Consider the following 21,513-nt stretch of genomic DNA (forward strand, 5'->3'; position numbering starts at 1 on the left):
CCCATCAGTACACGATTAATGAGAAAATATTCTCTGAAAACTAATTCAATTTCGGGCTGGTGTCTTCTCTTAATAGTTCGTTCGTCCTCCCAGATGGGCAAGAACTTTTCCTTTCTAGATCCACATATTAACAACTTTTTTGTTGGTTTTTTTTTTCCGTATTAGATCTTCAAGTTTAGGCGATAACTATCAATCAGAAACCACAAGGGTGTTTGACTGGCTGCAGAGCAACTGATGATCATCCCACTATTAACCACCTTCTTATCCTTATGGAAAAAAAAAAAAAGCAGCAACTGAGCACGCGCCACTAAAGAATATCTTGCGTGCTAATATTCGCCACCGCCCGATTTCTTTATGAACAGTCGATGTGGTAAAATTGTGCAATGCAGTTCGAAGGAAGCAGAACGTGCGTTAGATCAACCGCCGCTGAAATAGACTTGAAGCTTCTGTCGGGAGACCGTGTTTTCAGATAAGAAGTCCATACATATCAAAACTGCTTTCCATAAAAGGTGAAACGTTTCAGGTTCGTCAACATTTCTATAATCCATAAAGTTTTGTTAGTTAAAATGAAAATTAATTCTTGCTTCAATCTTAACAGTGATGTTAATACGCAATCTTCGCAACAATACTGTAGTTAAATGTGTATTCGAATACGTAGCACTTGTCTAACTTATCATTAATAACAATTTTATAGCAGGAAATAAAATCAAAGTTAAAAAAATATACTTTAAAATTCAAAAATAATTCATTAATAAGAAATAAAGCTCACTATCGTTCTTCTAGAAACACACACATCTGTATATATGTAATGTTTTACCTCAGTCTTAATCTAAACGTCATGTTGGTAGAGAATTTCAACTCTGAAGGTACATCTTAGAAGCCAAAAACTAGGAGTGATTTCCAACTTAACGGCATCTTTATAAATCATTTAATGGTTTAAAATGTTATTTAGAACAAAACTTCAAACACAAATGTTATCAATTTTTATGTTTATTCTGAAAACAATGTTTGTAAACAGCTATCTTAAAGACATTTTTAGATTGTTTGTAAAACAGCTATCTTAAACACATTTTTAGATTGTTTGTAGAACAGCTATCTTAAACATATTTTTAGACATAAAACACTATTAGTGTTTTCACTATTTTGACAACATAATGTCTACAATACTTTTTCCCCTAATCAGTTTCAGAATATTCTGTTTAATAAGATAGCCTGTTTTCGTCCTATTTCGGTTTATGTTTCTTTAATTATTGATAATATGAGTCAGCATTCCCAAAAATGTTCTTAGACGTGTGTGCTAGTCAGAAAGCATTTTTGCCAAGTTTGAACGACAGTCACATACTGATGACTTGAAAGCTAGTTTCCTGTTGAGGTAATTATTTCCTTTAGCTCCTTAATCGTTCGACAGAAACAAGAAAACCTATGAATTAAACGATGAAGGGCGTGTCTGATCTAAACTGTGTTATTCAGTTCAAAACAGTATGAAATTTAGGCAAATACGTTTCATAATTCATATCATGTCTCAATATTAGTCTTTAAACTATCTTAACATGAATAATTAGAACAGTTTAAGTCCAATATATCAGCAGCTCGATCTTTATAATTCTTCACGACTTTGTCCATCAAAATGGTTGAAAATTTTGCATACCTAATAAGAAATATAATAGATATATGATTGTGTCTGTAAAAAACAAACAAACTTAGGTTTTATAAAGGAACAGAAATTCGATTTATTCCATCATTATGTTCAACATGGTTATATCGATCAATGAGCAAAGGAACGAACGACTGATTCAAAATAAAACGTAAGCAGATGCTTTAAAAACATGTTTTCAAGCTCTGTACTCTAAACGAGGACTATTAAATGAAGCCAGATATGTCTTATTGAAGGACGACTTCTTCATGCCTAATCGTTATATAAAGTACCTCTGTTCTCAAGGTCTATTCGCCTTCCTACGCTTCGTTGTATATCGTTTTACCACATTGAAAATCCTACATGTTTACATTCTGTAACGTAAATTACGAGAAGCGAAGTGTTTACATCGTAAAACACACAACAAAGAAGCGTAAAGTTGTCAGTAGTATAATAATACTGAAATGTTACAGAAGAATAATTCTATTACTACTTATAATGCACATAAAAAATAAAAGTTATAAAATATATCAATTCGATTTATAAAAATTTCAAAACAGATATAATGAGGCTCACCATTTCTAGCATAATGATAAAAAACAGTAAAGAAACTGTTCTTTATTCTGATATAAAATATTTAAAGAGAAGTGAGGTATAATTATCACTTCAAATATAAGTCAGTATGAAGGAACTCATGCGTCTCTTAGTAATAGCTTAACTGAGGTATCTCTATTGAAAATACATTTTGGTTCAGTAATCAACAGGCTGATGTTTCCTATTACCTTATGGTATTAGTAATCTACGTCAACACTAAATATAATGGGCGTTCCAGTGTAAATAAGAGTATCACTTATAGTATAAATGGGCTAGATGTGCAAAATGTGCAAAACAAATTAAAATTTCAACTAAATTGCAAACATTATATAAAGACAACTTTATGAGCACTTTACATACACCGTTGAGAAGTAAGCAAACGAACTGCAGGGTAACCAAGGCACTTGAGAAAGTCTACAGAGTGAAAACAAAAATGTCACAAAACCACAAATTTGTTAATCTGACTATCAGAATGACTGACTAACGTTGTTGAAAAGGCAAAGCTCTCTTCTTCCTTCATGTATACAAATCTAAATGCACATGATTGAGTTACACTGCCTTGGCTAAAAGCATTTTATTTATACCCTTGGTAATAACAGTAACCATTTTACTGTGTGTTTGTTTGTTTTGAATTTCGTGCAAAGCTACTCGAGGGCTATCTGCGCTAGCCGTCCCTAATTTAGCAGTGTAAGACTAGAGGGAAGGAAGCTAGTCATCACCACCCACCGCCAACTCTTGGGCTACTCTTTTACCAACGAATAGTGGGATCGACCGTAACATTATAACGCCCCCACGGCTGAAAGGACAAGCATGTTTGGTGCAACCGGGATTCGAACTCGCGACCCTCGGAATACGAGTCGAACGCCTTAACACGCTTGGCCATACCGGGCCCACCATTTTACTACACTATTCACGAACTAACAATACATTAGTAGCCATGTTCTGTTATTACGAGCCCGTTCTGTGAGTTGCCATGTAACAATACATCCTTATATTACGTGTGGTGCACTATTGATTAAGCGCACGTGCTACATGATAAATCTGCAGGTGTATCAGCCATATATAAAAACGTGGGCTGTGTAGATATTCTAGAATTAGGTTCTAGCTTCGACAGTGAAGCTTTCACTTCTATACATCTGACTCAAGGATTCTGTGTTGGACACATAGTACTTGGTACCTAAGACGAGAGTCTCCTACGTGAGGACGAATCCTATCACTGCTGAAGTCTGGCAGGACTTTGTTTGAGTGCTCTGGAAATAAAAAATAATGCTTAGTTGTATAATTTACATTTGCATTGCTTTCAAACTAAGTGTGACTTTCTGATATTTAAAACTGTATTTGAAAGAGTGCGATTTTTAAAATATGCCTTTCAGGGAAATAAAACGAGAGAAAATAAGAAGAATATTATGTTGATACCCATGAATATTCTTTGTCCCTCTGAAGAAATAATTACTTCAAGAATAGAGATGATGTTAGAAATGATAATGCTCAATATGCAAAACAAGCTTTAGCCATTAATCCAGCCAAAGAAAACGTTGCCACTCAGACTAGATGGAATAAAAACTGTAGTAAATATATCAGCAAAAGCCAAAAACTATCAAAGTTTGTAATGTTAGTATGCCCATTCCTGCCTCGTTCCCCTACTTTTTGGTGATCTCATTCCAACTTAATTTCTTATTTAAATATTTTTTCTACACTTGTAGAAACAAAATGTGATTCAACCTCAAACTAGCTAAATATTCATCTTTATGAAAATTCGCCTATTAACTGGATTCACGAATTCATAGCTGTATTTTAGTTAATTTATTTACATAAAGTTTCAAGAAATTCTATAAAAGAACACAATCAAACATTGATAAAAAGCCTTTGCGATAGTTATACAATCAGCGTAATTTAATACCTTCTTAGTAAAATATATTAAGTATTATAACAACCTACTGGACTTGTATTATTAAACGCACAACAATAAATAATTATAATGATCTTGAGTTTATTGTATTTTAAAAAAGTTTTATGTAAATTATTGCTGTTATGAGATTGAAATCTTACTTAACAACTTCATAATCGTCATGTAATATGGCCTTTACTTTGGTGCTATAGGTTATTCCTTGAAAATTGCTTTATCATTGATATAACTGAGCCCCTTCAAAGCATTTCACTCTTTCTTATTAGCCTTAGGTATTTCATATTAACCCGGTCTGGCATGGCCAGGTGGTTAAGATACACTCAACTTATAATCCGAGGGTCACGGGTTCGGCTACCATCACACCAAACATGATCACCTTTTCAGCCGTGGGGGCATTATAATGTGACGGCTAATCCACTTTTTGTTAATAAAAGAGTAGCTCAAGAGTTGTTGGTGGGTGATGATAACCAGCTGCCTTTCCTCTTGTCTTACATTGCTAAATTAGAGACGGCTAGCCTTCGTGTAGCTTTGCGCAAACTTCAAACAAGCATATTATAATATGTTTATTGTAAGAAAATAAAGCATGACAATTAACAAGAATTATCACTTTTCAAATTTTTTTCACAAAACGGTTTAAAACTTATTTAAAATTGTGATAAGCTTATTTCTTGGTAATTTGAAATACAAATTGCTAGAAAAAACAATCATTTTATTTGATTGAATTCACAAAACGGTAAATTATTAGTTACTAAATCTGAATTGTCAATAAACAATAAAAAAAAGTAGAAAGAAGACTCCTTAATGCGTAACTAAATGTTACTGGAGGTTTGTTTTGATCAAAGTGTGATTTGACATAACAAGATTGCAGTGGTTAATTACTAAAATAGTCTTAAAAGTTCAGGAAATTATTTGAATCATAAAGAAAGTATGTTAAGTTAGAGTGGGTTCATCTGTAAATGTAGCCAGTAATTATTTAGACATTGGAGAGTAGATTTGTTAGACAATACATAAATATAGATGTTTGTGTCTGACAGTTATTTCAGTTTTGTACATTTTTTGTACTAGAGGTTCAATAAAGCGTCCTATTTAAGAGAGAAAATTAGTGTGTAAATGAAATTGTTGTGTTAGCAACTAATGTGAACTTAGTCCTATCGGTAAACACTAGTTTAAGCTAACTTTTAAAGCATGTAGTTGAAGAATTTAAATGCTTTCAATAGCATTAAGTGGAAAGAGTTTTGCATTATTTTTTCAAGTGAATAATCCAAAAAAAGGTGTCTAATAAAAGAAACTATTACAACATTGTTATTAGGAGTGAGGTTATTTTGGTAAAAATGAAATAGAATCCAAAGAAAAGTTTAAAAGATTATGTGCTCGAAGTGGTATCGAAAATGTATTGGAAAAGCTGAAATAGAGGAAAGACGAGAAGACAATCACGGAGAAAAATACAAGTAATTAAATAAAGAACTCGAAAACAAGAGACATCAAATTAAAATAAAAACTAGTATAAAGAGGCAGAAAATTAAAAAGAAAGGAAATCGAGATTGAAAAAGAATTATATGGACAAAACTGAAGAATAAAAAACTATTTAAATGAAGATAAAACAAGTAAGCTCTCAAAAATGTCCAGAAAGATTATAATAACAAAATCTGAGAACAACAAAAGGACATCAAAGAGGTAAATGGGAAAGTACAAAACGACATCAGTGGAGTAAAAAGAAAGTAAGAAAAGGACACCAATGAAATACATAAGATTTATATCACACAAAGAAATGTCATACGATACGTATGTAAGATCTCCAACTCTAGAATAAAATATATATTAACTGATTTAGCAAATGCAAAGATAAAACCGTCTACACTTTTCTTTGCATCTGCTTAAGAATTCCAACCTCAAATACGGTTGCCTATACATTATTGAATAGGAAAATACATCTTGTCTATACTTGCTATTACTATTGTTGCACTACCCATGATAACAAGGGCTTCTTCCTGGACTACTCCAGCTTCACCGCTATTTCATTAGATTACACTACGTAACACAACTTTTGTTCCTGGATACTATGTGTTATTTCTTAATTACTTATATTGTAAAAATTCATAAAATGGCCATTATTCCCTTCAAACTTCGCTTTTGTGACCTGGATAATGAAATTTAGAAATTAACCTATTTTCTACGGGCAAATTTGTACATTTTCATTTACATAAGGTCTGAATAAAACAACATATGAATCAAGATTTACATGTATTTGCACTAACTTTATATAAAAATGTTTAGAGAAAAATAGGTCTTTTCCATTTACTTTAGGCGTAAGCAATTGGGAAATAACACTTTTTGCCCAGGAATAAGAAAAAGTAAAAAATGTGTTACATATTGTTATGGAATTTAATATGCCCTTATTATTCTCTTACCCAATAGAAAAACTGACACAGTATGATAGAAAGGTCTCATGAAAGGAATATCAGGCACAGTGGCACAGTTTGAAATAAATTTCAAAGTTAATACATGTAGTTGTGAAAACAAAGCATTAATTTTGATATACTTGATAAAACAGTTTTAACAACATTAGGCAACCTTCAAAGTCAGATCCTTAATAACAATTAGGTAGTGAGGTCATATTATCAAACAGGTTTTGAGATGTAACATCAAAATAAACAAATTAAAGAGAAAACACTTGTTGTTGACAAGAAACCCATTCGAAATAAAAATGTATCTCTGAACGTCTGGTGTTTGGTATTAACACTTTTATTGATAAGCAGAAAACAAAGTTTCGACCTTCCTAGGTCATCTTCAGGTTAACAAAATATGACCTAGTAAGGTCGTAACTTTGTTCTCTGCTTATCAGTAAAAGTGTTAATACCAAACACCAGACGTTCAGAGAAAATTCTTGAACACCAGCAGTTCAGAGAAAATACTGGATCTGAGCTGAGTTTGTTAAAGATGTAAAAAAAAGATACTTCTTTATCCTATCAAAACGCTCCGTGTGAAATTATGAATTTGTTAGCAATTCATAGTCACTATAACGAATACAGATATGTGAATTAGACTAAATCAAAATAATTATAGAGGCAGCTGCTCAGTTGACAACAGAGTTTGATTCAATTACATTTACAGACAGACAGTTAGAGGCACCATCCATGAAGCATAAGATTATCAGATCAAGTAATCTCTGTTAGAAGTATAGAAGAACTCAAGAAATTACTTAAGCGAGAGTTAACTTAGAATGGGAAAAGTATATCACGTGATAGAAACTGTTCCGTTGCAAATTAGATGAGTGTCCTGCTAGAAACTGTAGTCAAAAACTTTTAATTAGAGAGTTGTCCAAGTAGGATATTCATAGTTAGTCGCAGGACAGATGTTTCAGTTGCAACTTAAGTGGATGTGTTGTCAGGAACTTAACACTAAAGTCTTCACAAAATAGAAACTGATCCGAAACGTACGACAGAAAAAAATGTTTAAATGCGGAAATTGAGAACATTGTATCCGAGATTGTGATAAATTATTCATTAACGATAAACTAAGGAGACAATATTTTGAAAATGAGATAAAATAAGGAGATGTTTTTTAAAGACACCATGTATGAGTCAGTGAGCTCATTGATGGGAAGCTTTGTAACATGTTATTATCACTGGTTCTACAACTACCACTGCTCGATCTGGTAATATATGTTGGCAGGTACCTATAGAGATGAATGGATAAGATGGGTTGAAAAGAACAACTACTGATGAAGAATATTTTAAACCACCTTCAGAAAGTTTGTGTACACAACATGATGTTGCCACAGAGGAAGAATGTGTGTCTGGAAGGTATTTCATGTGGAAGCACAGAAGTTATGTTTAACTTACTTCAAAAAGTTTTGTTACTTTGAACAAGAAACCTCTGGACGCTACACGACAATGACGCAACAGTTGAACTTCCAGTAACATCAAGGATGAAAAAAACAAGGGAATTAAGACAACTAACCTGAGAAAGAAATGGAAACCTTTACAACTGTATGACATAACGACTAAAAACGAATGAATAACTCGACAAGCTATAATATCAAAACTCAACATACGAATGAGTTGACTTATAAATATAAATTAACAAACAGGAATAATACAGTTCATTAACACCAATATAGCGAAAATATAGATATGATACAGAGACTGAATTGTACGAGGAAGTAGAAATTTAATTAATTTTAACATAAGGAAAAAGTATTAGTAAGTTATTTCATCATTAAAAAACAGTTATCAACTGTATTAGAGAATACATAAGTAGAAGCGAAACAACTTACAGTTTTATATCTAAGTATCTAATGATTAATAAATAGACCAAACGCAAGAGAAAGTACACATTTTCACCTTAAATACAAAGATGTTTTTACTTTTCAAGCACAGCTAATAATTAAACTTTAGATTTACTTACCTTCTAAATAGATCAATGAAATGAGAACAAACCACTTTACTATAAGTAAAAGACTAGACGTTGAACACAGCACTTCCTCATATTTAGTACAAAGACCTAAAATAAAGGTAAGGTATTCCATAACTAATAATTAACATTGACACGAAATTGGAGAAAGACAAAAAACCACGAAAAAACCTGATGTGAAATAATAATTATTTACAATGCAGCTGATGTATCATTACAGCAAATTCTATCAGAGTAAATCCATTTTATCCGCATGCAGCTTATTTGTGAGTACAACAGGTTCCATTGGAATGAATTCACATTTTTGAAGTGCAGTTGCAGTATAATTACAACATTCTACGAGATCAGATCCATTTCCTTTGTAATGTAACTCATCTAGGAGTAAAGTATGTCGTGAGGAGTGGATGTATATTTATGTATATCTCACGAAAGTAGATTTAAACGTTTTGGGAAATAGATACCGTAATTAAACTTTTCTATGGAAGTAGTTTGACGCTTTTTGAAGTTTGTAGGTACACCACTCCCCTAACGATATGGACTATGTCCAATGAGATTAACCTATTAAGAGAACTGTTTTAAATCTTTTACTTAGTTGAATTCTTGAATGCTCTTTCTATATAATACGTGTTTCTTTCAACAGGATGAACGTGGTCCGATTTGGCCCTAGTAATCCTAATAACGTTACATCTACGAACCAGCTCGGTTCCTGTCATCCAGCTCAGACAACAGAGGCAGCAGCTCTCTTCATCATCGCTGTGTTGGGCGTTGGAGCAAACGTCTTTTTAATGATGCTCATTGTATTAAAACGCCCCTTAAGAAGGTAATGAGTTTGGGTTTGAAAGAAAACATGTTTGTATTAGAGGTTTGATAAGTGAATATTTAACATCACAATTAATCTTTCTTTACGATTAAGAACAGGACAGCAGTTTGTTTGATTTTTAAAATGTATTTCTTTTGAAAAGCTGGTGTAGCTTGGTGGTTAGGTCTAGCAACTCGCACTCTTTGGGTGATGAGTTTTAATCCCGTCACGAAACACATTTATCCTTTTAACACACGAAAGTTATTTCCATAACTTAAAAAATATCTGTATAAGTTAGAAATGTTTTATAATAAGGTGTTATTACATGATGGTCAATCAAACTTTTTATTGCTAAAAGAACAACTGAAGAGTTAGCTGTTAGTGGTGTTCGCTAGTCTTCCCTCTGGAGCCGGGGTGGGCAACTCCATGGCCACAGATGTTAGTGACACTGCACGGTTGCAATTTTGGGTTCGATATGTAACTTCAGATCTTTAAGTGAAGGAAGAAATGCTTGATCTTTGCTGATTACGAGATCGAGCATGTGGAAAAAACATCTTTGAAAAATTTCTTGAAATGTCAAAAAATCAATCCTGATTTTAAAAAACTGTTTTTCTGTCACAACAGACGATGCTCCTGCCATGACTGGGGTGAAATTAAGACTTGTCACTCTTTTAAAGTAGCATTTAATTGAAGATAATATGAAGTCTACACTGCCATCTTTCCAATGCATTTTGCATCAGGGAAGTTTATGTGCTCAGATGTCTGATTGAAAAATTTGATGGACATTATTGTAAAAATTGTGAATTATGTGAGAAGTGGAAGCTCTCTCATCCATCGACAGTTTGTTGGGTATTTGAAGAAAAGCAGTGACTGTACTTTTGATTATCTTACTGATTTTGCAAATGCAAGATGGTTAAGTAGAGGAAAAGTCTTGGAACTACTTACTTCCTTATTTCCTGAAATAAAAAGTATCTTGTTGAAAAAGATAACATTGAAAATTTCCCTGAAATTGAAACTTTGTCATGGCAGTGTGATTTACACTTTCTGTGCGACATGATGGCTCCCTTGAATAATTTGAATACGAAGCTTCAGAGAAGAGGTAAAATAATAAGCGAGCAATCACAATCTACTCATGAATTTCAATTAAAGCTAAACCTCCTTGCGGAACAATTACGAAAGTATGGTTTGACACATTTTGCAAAGTTAAATAGTTTTCTAGAAAATAATAAAGACTATGAATTATCTGATGCTAAAGATGATCTGTATGTGAACTGGATCAAAAATCTATTTAAAAAATTGAATCACGTTTCTCTGAATTCAAAAATTTGAAATTGATATTTTAAATTTTGCATGATCCATTTTAATATAGCTTAGGAAATTTCAGTAAGGAAATTATATCTTTTTTGTCTTTGGAGAAGTGTAGATTTGAAGACGGGATGTTCATCCTGCAAAGTGTAGAACTCATAAAAGGTAAACAGAAATGTTCTATGAGAGAAATGTGGGTCATTATTCTGATAAATGAAAGTTTTCTAAATTTAAAGATAACAATTTTAAAGTTATTTTCCATGTTTGAATCCACATGGGTGTGTGAGTCAACATTTTTTACGCTAGTTTTTCTCCAATTTAGATACAGATCTCGGCTTACTGACATCAATTTAGAGGCAGAGTTAAGATGCTTATTGAGCATAGATATTAAGCCAAATTTCACGAAACTTGTTGATGAAAACCCTCATCAATTTTCACACTGAAAGTTAGTTGAAATACAATTAATTTGATTAAACTAACATATTTCTTTTTTTTTTTTTTGGAGTAGTGTGGCCAACGTTGTTTTCATTAGCCACAGTTGTGGCCACTATGAAAATAAGTTGTCTACCACTGTTCTACAATCTAGTCAGTCACTTCTAAATTAGGGACGACTAGAGTGGCTTTGCGTGAAATTTTACAAAAGAAACAAATCTTTAAGACGTAGATGTTATCCTTGACTACTGTTTATCGAAAGAAGTGAGTTTGGTACTACAACTGAACAGCTACATTTGTTTTAAATTAGCGTTAATACCAATACTTTATGTTGTTTTTCAATGGTTCAATGGTTCAAAGAGTTATAACGCTAAAAGCTAATATACGATTCCGTTAGGTTGACACAGAGTTTATAGCAAACTGTGGAGCTTCGCGTTAAAACAAATAATAAAAAAATAGACTAAAATATATTTTAAGTGTTATGTGAGCGAAGTTTCGCATAAAACTAAAGACAGTTTTCTTTATAAAATACTCATAGCTGTGTTAGGAATCTCTTCAGCTTAACTTAAATGACTGGTCCTATTTTCAGGTAATATTATTCATCTTTCAGAAGATCCTACCTAAACCTCGTCTCACTTTGATTCAAAGTGATATGTGAAACTGTTTTTTAATTTTATTTTTATGCGTCTTCAAAAGTATGAGTTATAGAACTATTTATGTTGTTTTTTTTACGGAATTTTGAAGTAATTGTGTATCTTTTCGGTTCTGAAATGCAGATTAAATTATATGAGATGTGCAACAAAATACGTTTTAAAGTAAGAACTGCTGAGTTTGTTATAACTTATTTTTTCTTTTATAAAAGACAATTATGTGGAGACTTTATAACCAATTATAAGGAATCTTACTTGTGAATCTAAATATGGTTAAGTATTTTTATGTTGAAAATTAGATCCATCTATAGGTTTTTTTTTAGTGGTTATATATAAGGACGGTTAAACTTTGTTAAGAATGGTTACTGTAACATAGAGACAGGCCCGGCATGGCCAAGCGTGTTAAGACGTGCGACTCATAATCTGAGGGTCGCGAGTTCGCATCCCGGTCGCGCCAAACATGCTCGCCCTTTCAGCCGTGGGGGCGTTATAATGTGACGGTCAATCCCACTATTCGTTAGTAAAAGAGTAGCCCAAGAGTTGGCGGTGGATGGTGATGACTAGCTGCCTTCCTTCTAGTCTTACACTGCTAAATTAGGGACGGCTAGCACAGATAACCCTCGAGTAACTTTGTGCGAAATTTAAAAACAATACCAACAACGTAGAGGCCTAATAATTTCATGCTTGGCTGTGGACTGCAGTTTCGTTTATTGAAGGCTCCTCAGCACAGATTAGATTGGGAAATCAGAGCAATACAGTTAGGCTTCTTTTAACGGTGTAGAACATAAATTATTTTAGATGATTTTATTAGTGATTGAAAAGTACTTTAAAACCTATATACGGAATTAAAAAACAAAATCTTTAATCAGTCGAGTTCGAAACTTTTACTGAACTAAATATAGTACGTTTATCTTCTCAAAGTAGAATTTTTACCTATATAAAGCATATTCATAATCAAATGGACGGTTTGTTTATGGTACAGCTACTAACTAAAACTATTTTCCGCTGTCCCTAATTTTGAGCTCCTTCCATAAGAAAGGTAACCTGATGGCAACACCCACCGCTAACTTTAAAGTGACTAATGACGTTGATAAGCTTGACTAACATTAAGAATTAATTTTTCATATTTATTTATTGCATATTGTTCACTGATATAATGAACATATTACATGTTTCACCTTCAAACTACATAAACTTTCATATAGACATATATTTTTGTGTTTTCTGTTATTGTAAACGATTTTAAGTTCTTGATAAGGTTCCTATTAGAATTATAAAACAACAACAACGTACAGCCAAAGCCAATTATTCCAGATCTTGAGTAAGCTTTCTTATATTATTTTGGCTGGGATGGTTAAATTTTTCAGATTCGTCATAATAAATTTCGTGTATTATTGCAGATGGTCCCAGGGACTGTTATTCCACCAGGGTCTGGTAGACTGTGCTCGAGCTAGTCTCCTTGTTCCGCTGGCTGTTAGCGTTATGATGTGTCAAAGTTTGTCCAAGTGCTCCATATTGGAGACGGCGTTTTTACTGCTAGTCACTGTGTCTACAGTCAACTTGTTAACATCTGTCATCAACGATGCTCCTTTGGTCCTTGATCCAGACCAGCCTTCCCTTGAGACCGGGCAGACCAGTGCTGAACCAGCTGAGTTCCCTCTTGATAGTCGTCAGTGTATTGCTTTCGGATTCTTCATTATCTGGTTTGCTAGCATCACGATTAATCTTGGCCCCACTTTTCTCAGTGGTGCTCTTTCAGGTGCTCGAGAAACAGGACAGGGGGAGTTGTGCCCTATGGTGTATGGACCTGTGCGCCATTACGTCTTGAACGTCTTATGGGTGTCCGTTAACATGCTCTGTGTCCTGCTAACCGCTGTCCACCTGCGGAAATTATATCGTGATTTAACTAAGTCCAATTTAGAGGCCATCAGAGTTGCCAGTTTGGTCACTACTATGATATCAGTGCGCTCTGAGCGCGAGACGGGAGAGCACGAACACATACATAACTATATACACAGATTAGAACGTGAAGGACTCAACCGAGTGAAAATGTTTGTTGTCCTCCTCGTGGCTTACATCATCTTCTGGGGCCCTCTCTTCACCATCACGCTTGCCCAACCTGGACTAGACACAACCTCTCTTACCTATCAGGTCAGTTTACACGTAGCCTTCGTACACGCCTTCGTCAACCCAACGTTACTTCTCATGTTGAATAGAGATCTTCGGCAGGCGGCTTCAGACCTGTTGTGTTGCCGTTGTTGTCTGTCCTACGAAGTCAGCGTTCCTCCATATCAGGCCACCCATTCCTTTCGACTAAACCACGGGTACATGTAAGTCATTGTGATGATGGTTAGTATTACAGGGTAATAAAGCATAGGAACAAAGAGATGTGTGTTGATGAGTTATTAATATTACAGGATAATGAAGTATGAATAGTGCAAATCGCTTATGCTTTTCTTTCGAAGTATCTTTTCGTGTTTTCCAAGCAATACAGAGTTTGTATGGTGGTAAATTATATGTTAATAAATTACGGAACATCTATAACATAACTACAATAGTTGTACAATTGGATAGTATTAATCTGCAAGCGGACATAACTTACTAATTGTTAGAAGTTAATTTTTCATAAATAATAGGCTAGGGGTATGCGAAAGATAGTGTGTATTGTTCATAGATATACAATGAGAACATGTAATTTGGTGTTGTGCTAGAGGACCGTATTGTTCATTATGAACTACAAATGTGCATAAATTACCGTTAGATGAAAGCAGTACTGTTGTAATATAAACAGTGTGTAGTTCAAGTTGTCCTTTTTAGTAAAAAATTGTTACATGTGAGCTGTTACTCAACTGTGAGTTATATTGCTGACTGTTAAAGTATGAATTTATGAATATATTCTTGGATAGTATACCAAGGATTTAAATTTGTTGACTTGCTGTTATACCGCCCCCATGGCTGAAAGAACGAACATGTTTGGTGGGAGATTGCGAGTCAAGCGCCCTAACCACCTGGGTGTGCCGACCTTATTTTGTGGAAACTGTATGTATGTGTTACATGTACCCCACTTTTGTTTATTTCACGCAAACAGTATATGTTTGCACCCTTGTGCAAATTAATTGAAACAAATGGTCATTTTACAATATTTACAGCATGGCGGCCGGTGTAGGCTCGCTGATTTCCTTTAATAGTCTTTTTTTCACACAGACGGCGTCATTAGCTGTGTTTTGCAGTACGGTCGATCTATTTTTGGGATATATGACGAAATTTTGAGGAATATTACGTCATTCGAAATTGCGTTAGAAGGGCAAGGAAACCAGGCAAAAAACAACTTCTTACCAACTCAATGAAGAAAAAACGGTATTAATGGGGTCTGAAATAAAAAAAAAACTGGACGCAAGAACAATGGAGGAAGGTGTTATTCAGTGACAAGACTCATTTCTTCGTACAGGGTCAAAGAAGTCTGCATGTTCGCAGAACTCCAGGTGAGAAACTTTGAGAATCTCACATCAATCAGTTCGTAAAACATCCCTTGAAGAAGATGTTTTGGGGCTTTTTCAGCTACTCTGGCGTCGGAGGCTTACATATCGTAGAAGTTATGATGCGAGGACTACAGTACATCGAAGTTTTGCAGAGAATAGTCGTTCCAGAATTGAAAAAGAGATTTCCAGATGGATCTGGCATTTTTCAGCAAGATCTGGCTCCGTGCCACACATCGAAACTTGTGAAGAATTTTATGACTACAACGCGAATAAAGGTACTGGACTGGCCTGGAAACTCTGCGGACTTAAATCTTATTTAAGATTTGGGCGATTTGTAAAGAAAGACTTCGGGGAAAAGACTGTACTACGAAAGATAAGCTAATTGAGGCCATAATTGAGGTGTGGTACCGCGATCCAAAAATTAGTAAAGATTGCAGTCAACTCGTGGACTCGATGCCAAAGCGGATTAATGATCTTCTGAAAAATAAAGGCGGTCATATCATGTATTAATTTGTGAGTAATTTTTGGATTCTCAAAAATAAAACGCAAAAAATTGAAAAAATCGTAATATTCCGTCTTGTTTCAATTATTTTGCACAAGGGTGTATATACCCTATGTTCATGTTTATTTTATATAAACTGTATATATTATGTATATTATGGAAATCCCACGTTTACGTTTATGTAATGTAAACTGTATGTGTAATATATACTCCATGTTCGCGTTTATTTTGTATAAACTGGAGTTTTAACGTTTAAACATATAGATGTCTCTATGTTATTTTCACTGAGACTCTGTAAGTGTTGTGTATGTTGAAGTAGAATACACAAAGAAGATGGGTAGGAATGTTTTAGGCTAACAAAGTAATCTACAACTAAGAATTTAAATTTATTATTCACCTCTACACATACAGAGATATATATGTAACATCGGTGATTTTTTTATCATTATGTCAAAGACTTGTCATGGAAAGTTCATAACGATGTATCAAAGTTAGTTGCGTGCTTGTCCTTCACACCAAAAGTTAAATAAATAAATATATAGAAACTGATATGACGCTGCACAGTACTTAGTGGTTTTCTTTGCTGATAAACGATGCAATAACTAAAAGGGGAATTAAATAATGACGTTTGAGATTTCTTATATTTAAGAGTAAAAAATAATTTCACAAAAAGATACAGTATACATGCAGTAGAAAGTTGTGTTCACAGTACTTTTTTCGGGCGGTCCGGCATGACCAGGTGGTTAAGGCGCTCGATTCGTAATCCGAGGGTCGCGGGTTCTAATCCCTGTCATACCAAACATGCTCGCCCTTTCAGCCGTGGAGGCGTTATAAAGTGACGGTCAATCCCTCTTTTCGTTAGTAAAAGAGTAGCCCAAGAGTAGTCGGTGGGTCGTCATGACTAGCAGCTTTCCATTCTAGTCTTACACTGCTAAATTAGGGACGACTAAGGCAGATAACCGTCGTGTAGCTTTGCGCGAAATTTGAAAAACAAACAGTAAGCGATGATGACAAAAAAACATGTTTTTGTTTGTTTTTCGAACTTCGCGCAAAACTACACTAGGGCTATCTGCGGATTGATCGTCGCATTATAACGCTCCCACGACTGAAAGGGCGAACATGTTTGGTGCGACGGGGATTCGAACGAGCGACCTTAAGATTACCAGTCGAACGCCTTAACCTCCTGGCCATGACGAGCCTCATCGACGACCAACTTGTTTTTGTTACTATTAAATCGTAGAAAACGAGTGAGAAACATTGTCGAGTTTACATCAGAATACCTCCAAGTTTTCCCGCTCAATGATTTTAGATTTTTTTAGGGCCTGTCATGGCCTAGCGCGTTAAGGCGTGCGCTTCGTAATCTGAGGGTCGCGGGTTTGCGCCCAAGTCGCGCCAAACATGCTCGCCCTCCCAGCCGTGGGGGCGTTATAATGTGACGGTCAATCCCACTTTTCGTTGGTAAAAGAGTAGCCCAAGAGTTGGCGGTGGGTGGTGATGACTAGCTACCTTCCCTCTAGTCTTACACTGCTAAATTAGGGACGGCTAGCACAGATATCCCTCGAGTAGCTTTGTGCGAAATTCCAAAAACCAAACCATTATATTTTTTTATAAGAATGTAATTTTTTAATGTCAGGCAGGCAAAATTATGAGACTGAGTAAAACAACAATACTCCAGTTATCTAACCGCTAGCACCCTGAAAAAAGAATGAGACACGAGGTATTGTAATTACATTTCTAGATTACCTATAGATAATACTGAAATCATGAGTTTCTTAAATTCGTATTTTCTGTATGTTTCAGACAACTATAGGTTCAATTAGTTATACAACCACATTTTTGCACGTTTTTTAAGTAAAAAAATGACAGATTGAGCTCGGTATTCCTATAATAGTGTGTGTGCTTTACTTTCAACAGATGAGAGGTTGAATTATTGTTACATCATTGTTGAGTGCTTGTTTCTCAGCCAGGAAATGAGAGATTGTACTAAAATGTTTTCATGTCTTCTTTTCGAGTTCTTCCCTTTATATGGTTTTCTCTGTACAGCATCTTAACGCGAAACTGATATAAAATAAAAATTAACTTATGTTTTCAGAATTCTGTATTTTATCATACTCTTATTACTCTTTAGATAGTAAAAATACTAACAACATGAACTCTTCCATTACCTTAGCAATAACTATAGCACATATGTATTCCTGGCCTCAGTATAACAAGCAGTGTTAGCACTAACAAGTATAGAAAAATAATAGTCGTATTTTGTTTGTTTTTTCCGACGCTAAACTCACAGAAAATATAGAAATTTGCCATAATAAGTAACATCGTGGTTGCCTCTATCTTCTAGCGAATGTATGAGAGATTTCCAGTTTAGGAGAAAAAGAGAAAGTATGAATTAATTCATCCGGGCCTGCTTTTTGACAGAGCTTTAATCTTTATCATTTTTAGCCTTATCATGAGAATGATAGAGTGGGGACACATTCAAAACAAGCGGTGTCTTATCACGAGTAGCGCGTTTGTATAAAGATATGTATGTATGTATCACTACATTACACTTAGAATTTATGATTCAAATATTCATCGTCTCCTTTAGAGAAATGTGTGAAAAACTTGAAGAGAAACTGTAATAAATATGATTATATGCGTTTACCATTTTTGAAATTTAATCACGTGGATATTGAATACTAATCGGATATGTAGTTTAGCTCTAGAGTCTAGAAAGTGTTTCGACACAATGTAATTACATTTCAACCATTGGTGCCAGTTTCTTATTGTAAATAAGTCCGAATACGAAACAAAGTAAGACAGAAATCTCATCACGCTCGAGCAAGTTTATTTCTTTGTTGAATTTCGCGCGAAGATGCTCTTGGGTTATCCGCGTTTGCTGTCTATAATTTAAAAACAATTGGCTAGAGGGAAGACTGCTAGTCAACACCACCCACCGCCCACTCTTGATGTGCTTTAATCGTAGAGTGGGATTAATCGTCACATTATAAATAATAACATGATTTAGATTGTTATCAGTTTTACTTTGCTGTAGTACACACATTATTACAAAGTGTTGTGTACTACCAGTTGGTGTTTTGCAGAATAAGATATTCTGTTGTTTTTAGCAGATAACTACACAATGTGCTAGGCCCGGTTAAGGCATTCAACTCGTAATCCGAGGGTCGCAGATTCGAATTTCCGTCACACCAAACACGTTTGCCTTTTCAACTGTGAGGGCGTTATGATGTCACGCTCAATCCCACTATTCGTTGGTAAAAGAGTAGCCCAGTAGCAAAATTAGGAACGGCTAGTGCAGACAGCTCTCGTGTAACTTTGCGCGAAATTCAAGACAAACCAAACACAATGTGCTATCTGCGCTTTGATCACCATGTGTTTTAGTATTGTAAGTCCATAAACTTACCGCTAATGTAGCGGAAAACACAGAATAAGCAAGACAAGTCGAATTGTTGCTATTAAAAAGTGAACAAGAGATAGACAGTAAATATAATTAAAACATACAAAGAAAAAGTAAAAATACGTAGAAGTAAAAGTAATAACAAGCAGAAAACAATGTGTGACTTTAATTATTAACATATAGAAAGAAGCAAGTAAACTAAGTACCCAGGATAGTTTAATTTATATTTTGTAAACACTTTCTGATAGCAAAGTCATATCGGGCTATCTAAGAACAGTGTCACTGAATATTTGATTTATATTACAGGCTTCAGCTTTCATTATGTTTTAATTCCTCATCAGTGTTCTTTTGAAATGTTATAAGCTTATGTGTTTGCTATTAAACTGTATGGTTATCCTTCTATGCATATTGTACCCTATATGTAATTCTGGTGTGGAAAGAACACATTATTAAGCCTTTAAGCCACTGTCGTTTCATTGTTGTCGGCTGTTTCGTCATTTTAAATCATAAACATTACCATTATTTTCCTTCAGTTTTTATTATCTGTGCTTGATGGTAGTAATCTACCCTGATGAAGACACATAATCGGAATAACTTGTAGTGAAAACGAAACATTTACCTCTGAAGTAATAGTTTGTTTATTTTTAAAATTATCTGTGTTAAACAACATCAGTTAACTTTCTACACATTAATAATTGTTAGAAATGTTATTTTTGTAATTTAAAAAGCAAAACTTAAACGCCGAAAGTTGACGAAACTTTGGAAAACCAATTGTAATGATATTACCTTCCCCCAAGAAGAAAGAAACAAAAACATCTCTATTTTTATATTAGTGGTAACCGGAAGTTGAATCAAAGGGTAACTGAGAAGAAACCTCTTCCAATTATTAAACGAAATGTTGGCCTTCATGCCAACAAATATCAACTTTCCGAGGAAGCAATTGCGAGTATGAAATTCCACTGACTTAGTCTTAATCAACACACGTTTGTTTGTTTGTTTGTTTTTGAATTTCGCACAAAGCTGCTCGAGGGCTATCTGCGCTAGCCGTCCCTAATTTAGTGGTGTAAGACTAGAGGTAAGGCAGATAGTCATCACCACCCACCGTCAACTCTTGGGCTACTCTTTTACCAAATAATAGTGGGATTGACTGTGACATTATAACGCCCCTCGGCTAAAAGGGCGAGTATGTTTGATGTAACGGGGATTCAAACCCGCGACTCTGGGATAACGAGTCGAGTGCCTTAACCACCTAACCGAGGAAAGCTTAACAATACACTTAAGATATTATTGTTATTAGTTAAAGTTAAAAATATAACATAAGAAATTTAGTTAACGCTTTACGTTGCCACAAAGTCTACTCGATAAAGCAATATCTTAGTTTGATTTATCTCTATGGTTCCAGGGCTGTTGTAATTGGTTTTCGCTTTCATAGTTAATTTTTCTAATCTCAAATCTTCGTAATGTGTTACGTCTCTAACGCTTAAAGCTTTGTCTCTCATTAGTCTTTTCAGAAGCGCAGAAAGACAAAAAGGGGTGTGTTGGCTGCTATGGCCAACAATCCAATACATCGATATAAACTCCAACGTAGTATGAAAGGGGCAAAAACGCAAGCGCTGATTAAGGGAGAAGTATTCATTAGTTAAATGAAAAGGAACGTGCAAAATTTAACATGTAATACTTTTGCTTAGATTATACATCTTACTAACGAGTTTCACTCGTTGAGTCACTTATTAGGGAAAGTGCGTCTGATTTAAGCAATATTAGGGATCTTGGGTTAAAAAAGAAAGCTTTCAATTTGCCATCTTAAAAGAGGAACACTTCAGCACGTGCACAGACTCAACTACGTTGAGGAATTTCACCCCCATTATTAAGAGGAAATTAGTTCTTTAAGGGATTAGTAATAATTCAGTGGTTTGTTGTGCACTAAATGTTTTGTGGACTAATTTATTATTAATAGCTCTAAAAAGTAAAGTAATAGTTTAATAGAGACTTAACAGTCTGTTTTAACGTAGAAAAAATCAGTTACTTAAAAGAACTCGTTTTGTTTAAGATCTAAGATACGTCATATCTTTTAGTTGTTTGTACTTCATATTGTTAACTTAGATGACTACTCTGACGTATGTTTTTATAAATATCATGTAATTTAAAGTTCAGCACCTAGAGGACAAGTCAAAGTTTACGTTAAAAAATTAACATAGAACTTTTTTTATTCAAACAACTCGCACAAAAATTCACTTTGATAGGTTTATAAAATGCAATGAATTTATTTACTATTCTTAATGAGAAATTTATGAGCCAACGACACTTCGTAGGTCACATGGTTAAAATATTTATAAAACAAACAAACTGTTATATTGAAAGATACTCAAAGCTCCATTACGTGGTATTCTTTAGTATTGGCTC

At 34.4% G+C, this 21,513-nt stretch overlaps 1 protein-coding gene across 1 annotated transcript in view; it reads left to right on the forward strand.

Moving 5' to 3' along the window:
* The first annotated feature begins 331 nt into the window (after positions 1-331).
* LOC143229237 (uncharacterized) overlaps positions 332-21,513 on the forward strand; it is a 32,992-nt gene continuing 11,810 nt past the window's right edge. Inside the window, exons 1-3 of the mRNA XM_076461275.1 lie at positions 332-523; positions 9,187-9,366; positions 13,133-14,062. Coding sequence (XP_076317390.1) covers positions 9,188-9,366; positions 13,133-14,062 — 1,109 coding nt within the window. The 5' untranslated portion in view covers positions 332-523; position 9,187. The remainder of the gene's footprint in view (positions 524-9,186; positions 9,367-13,132; positions 14,063-21,513) is intronic.

Source organism: Tachypleus tridentatus, chromosome 10 (assembly GCF_004210375.1).
Source record: "Tachypleus tridentatus isolate NWPU-2018 chromosome 10, ASM421037v1, whole genome shotgun sequence".
NCBI lineage: Eukaryota > Metazoa > Arthropoda > Merostomata > Xiphosura > Limulidae > Tachypleus > Tachypleus tridentatus.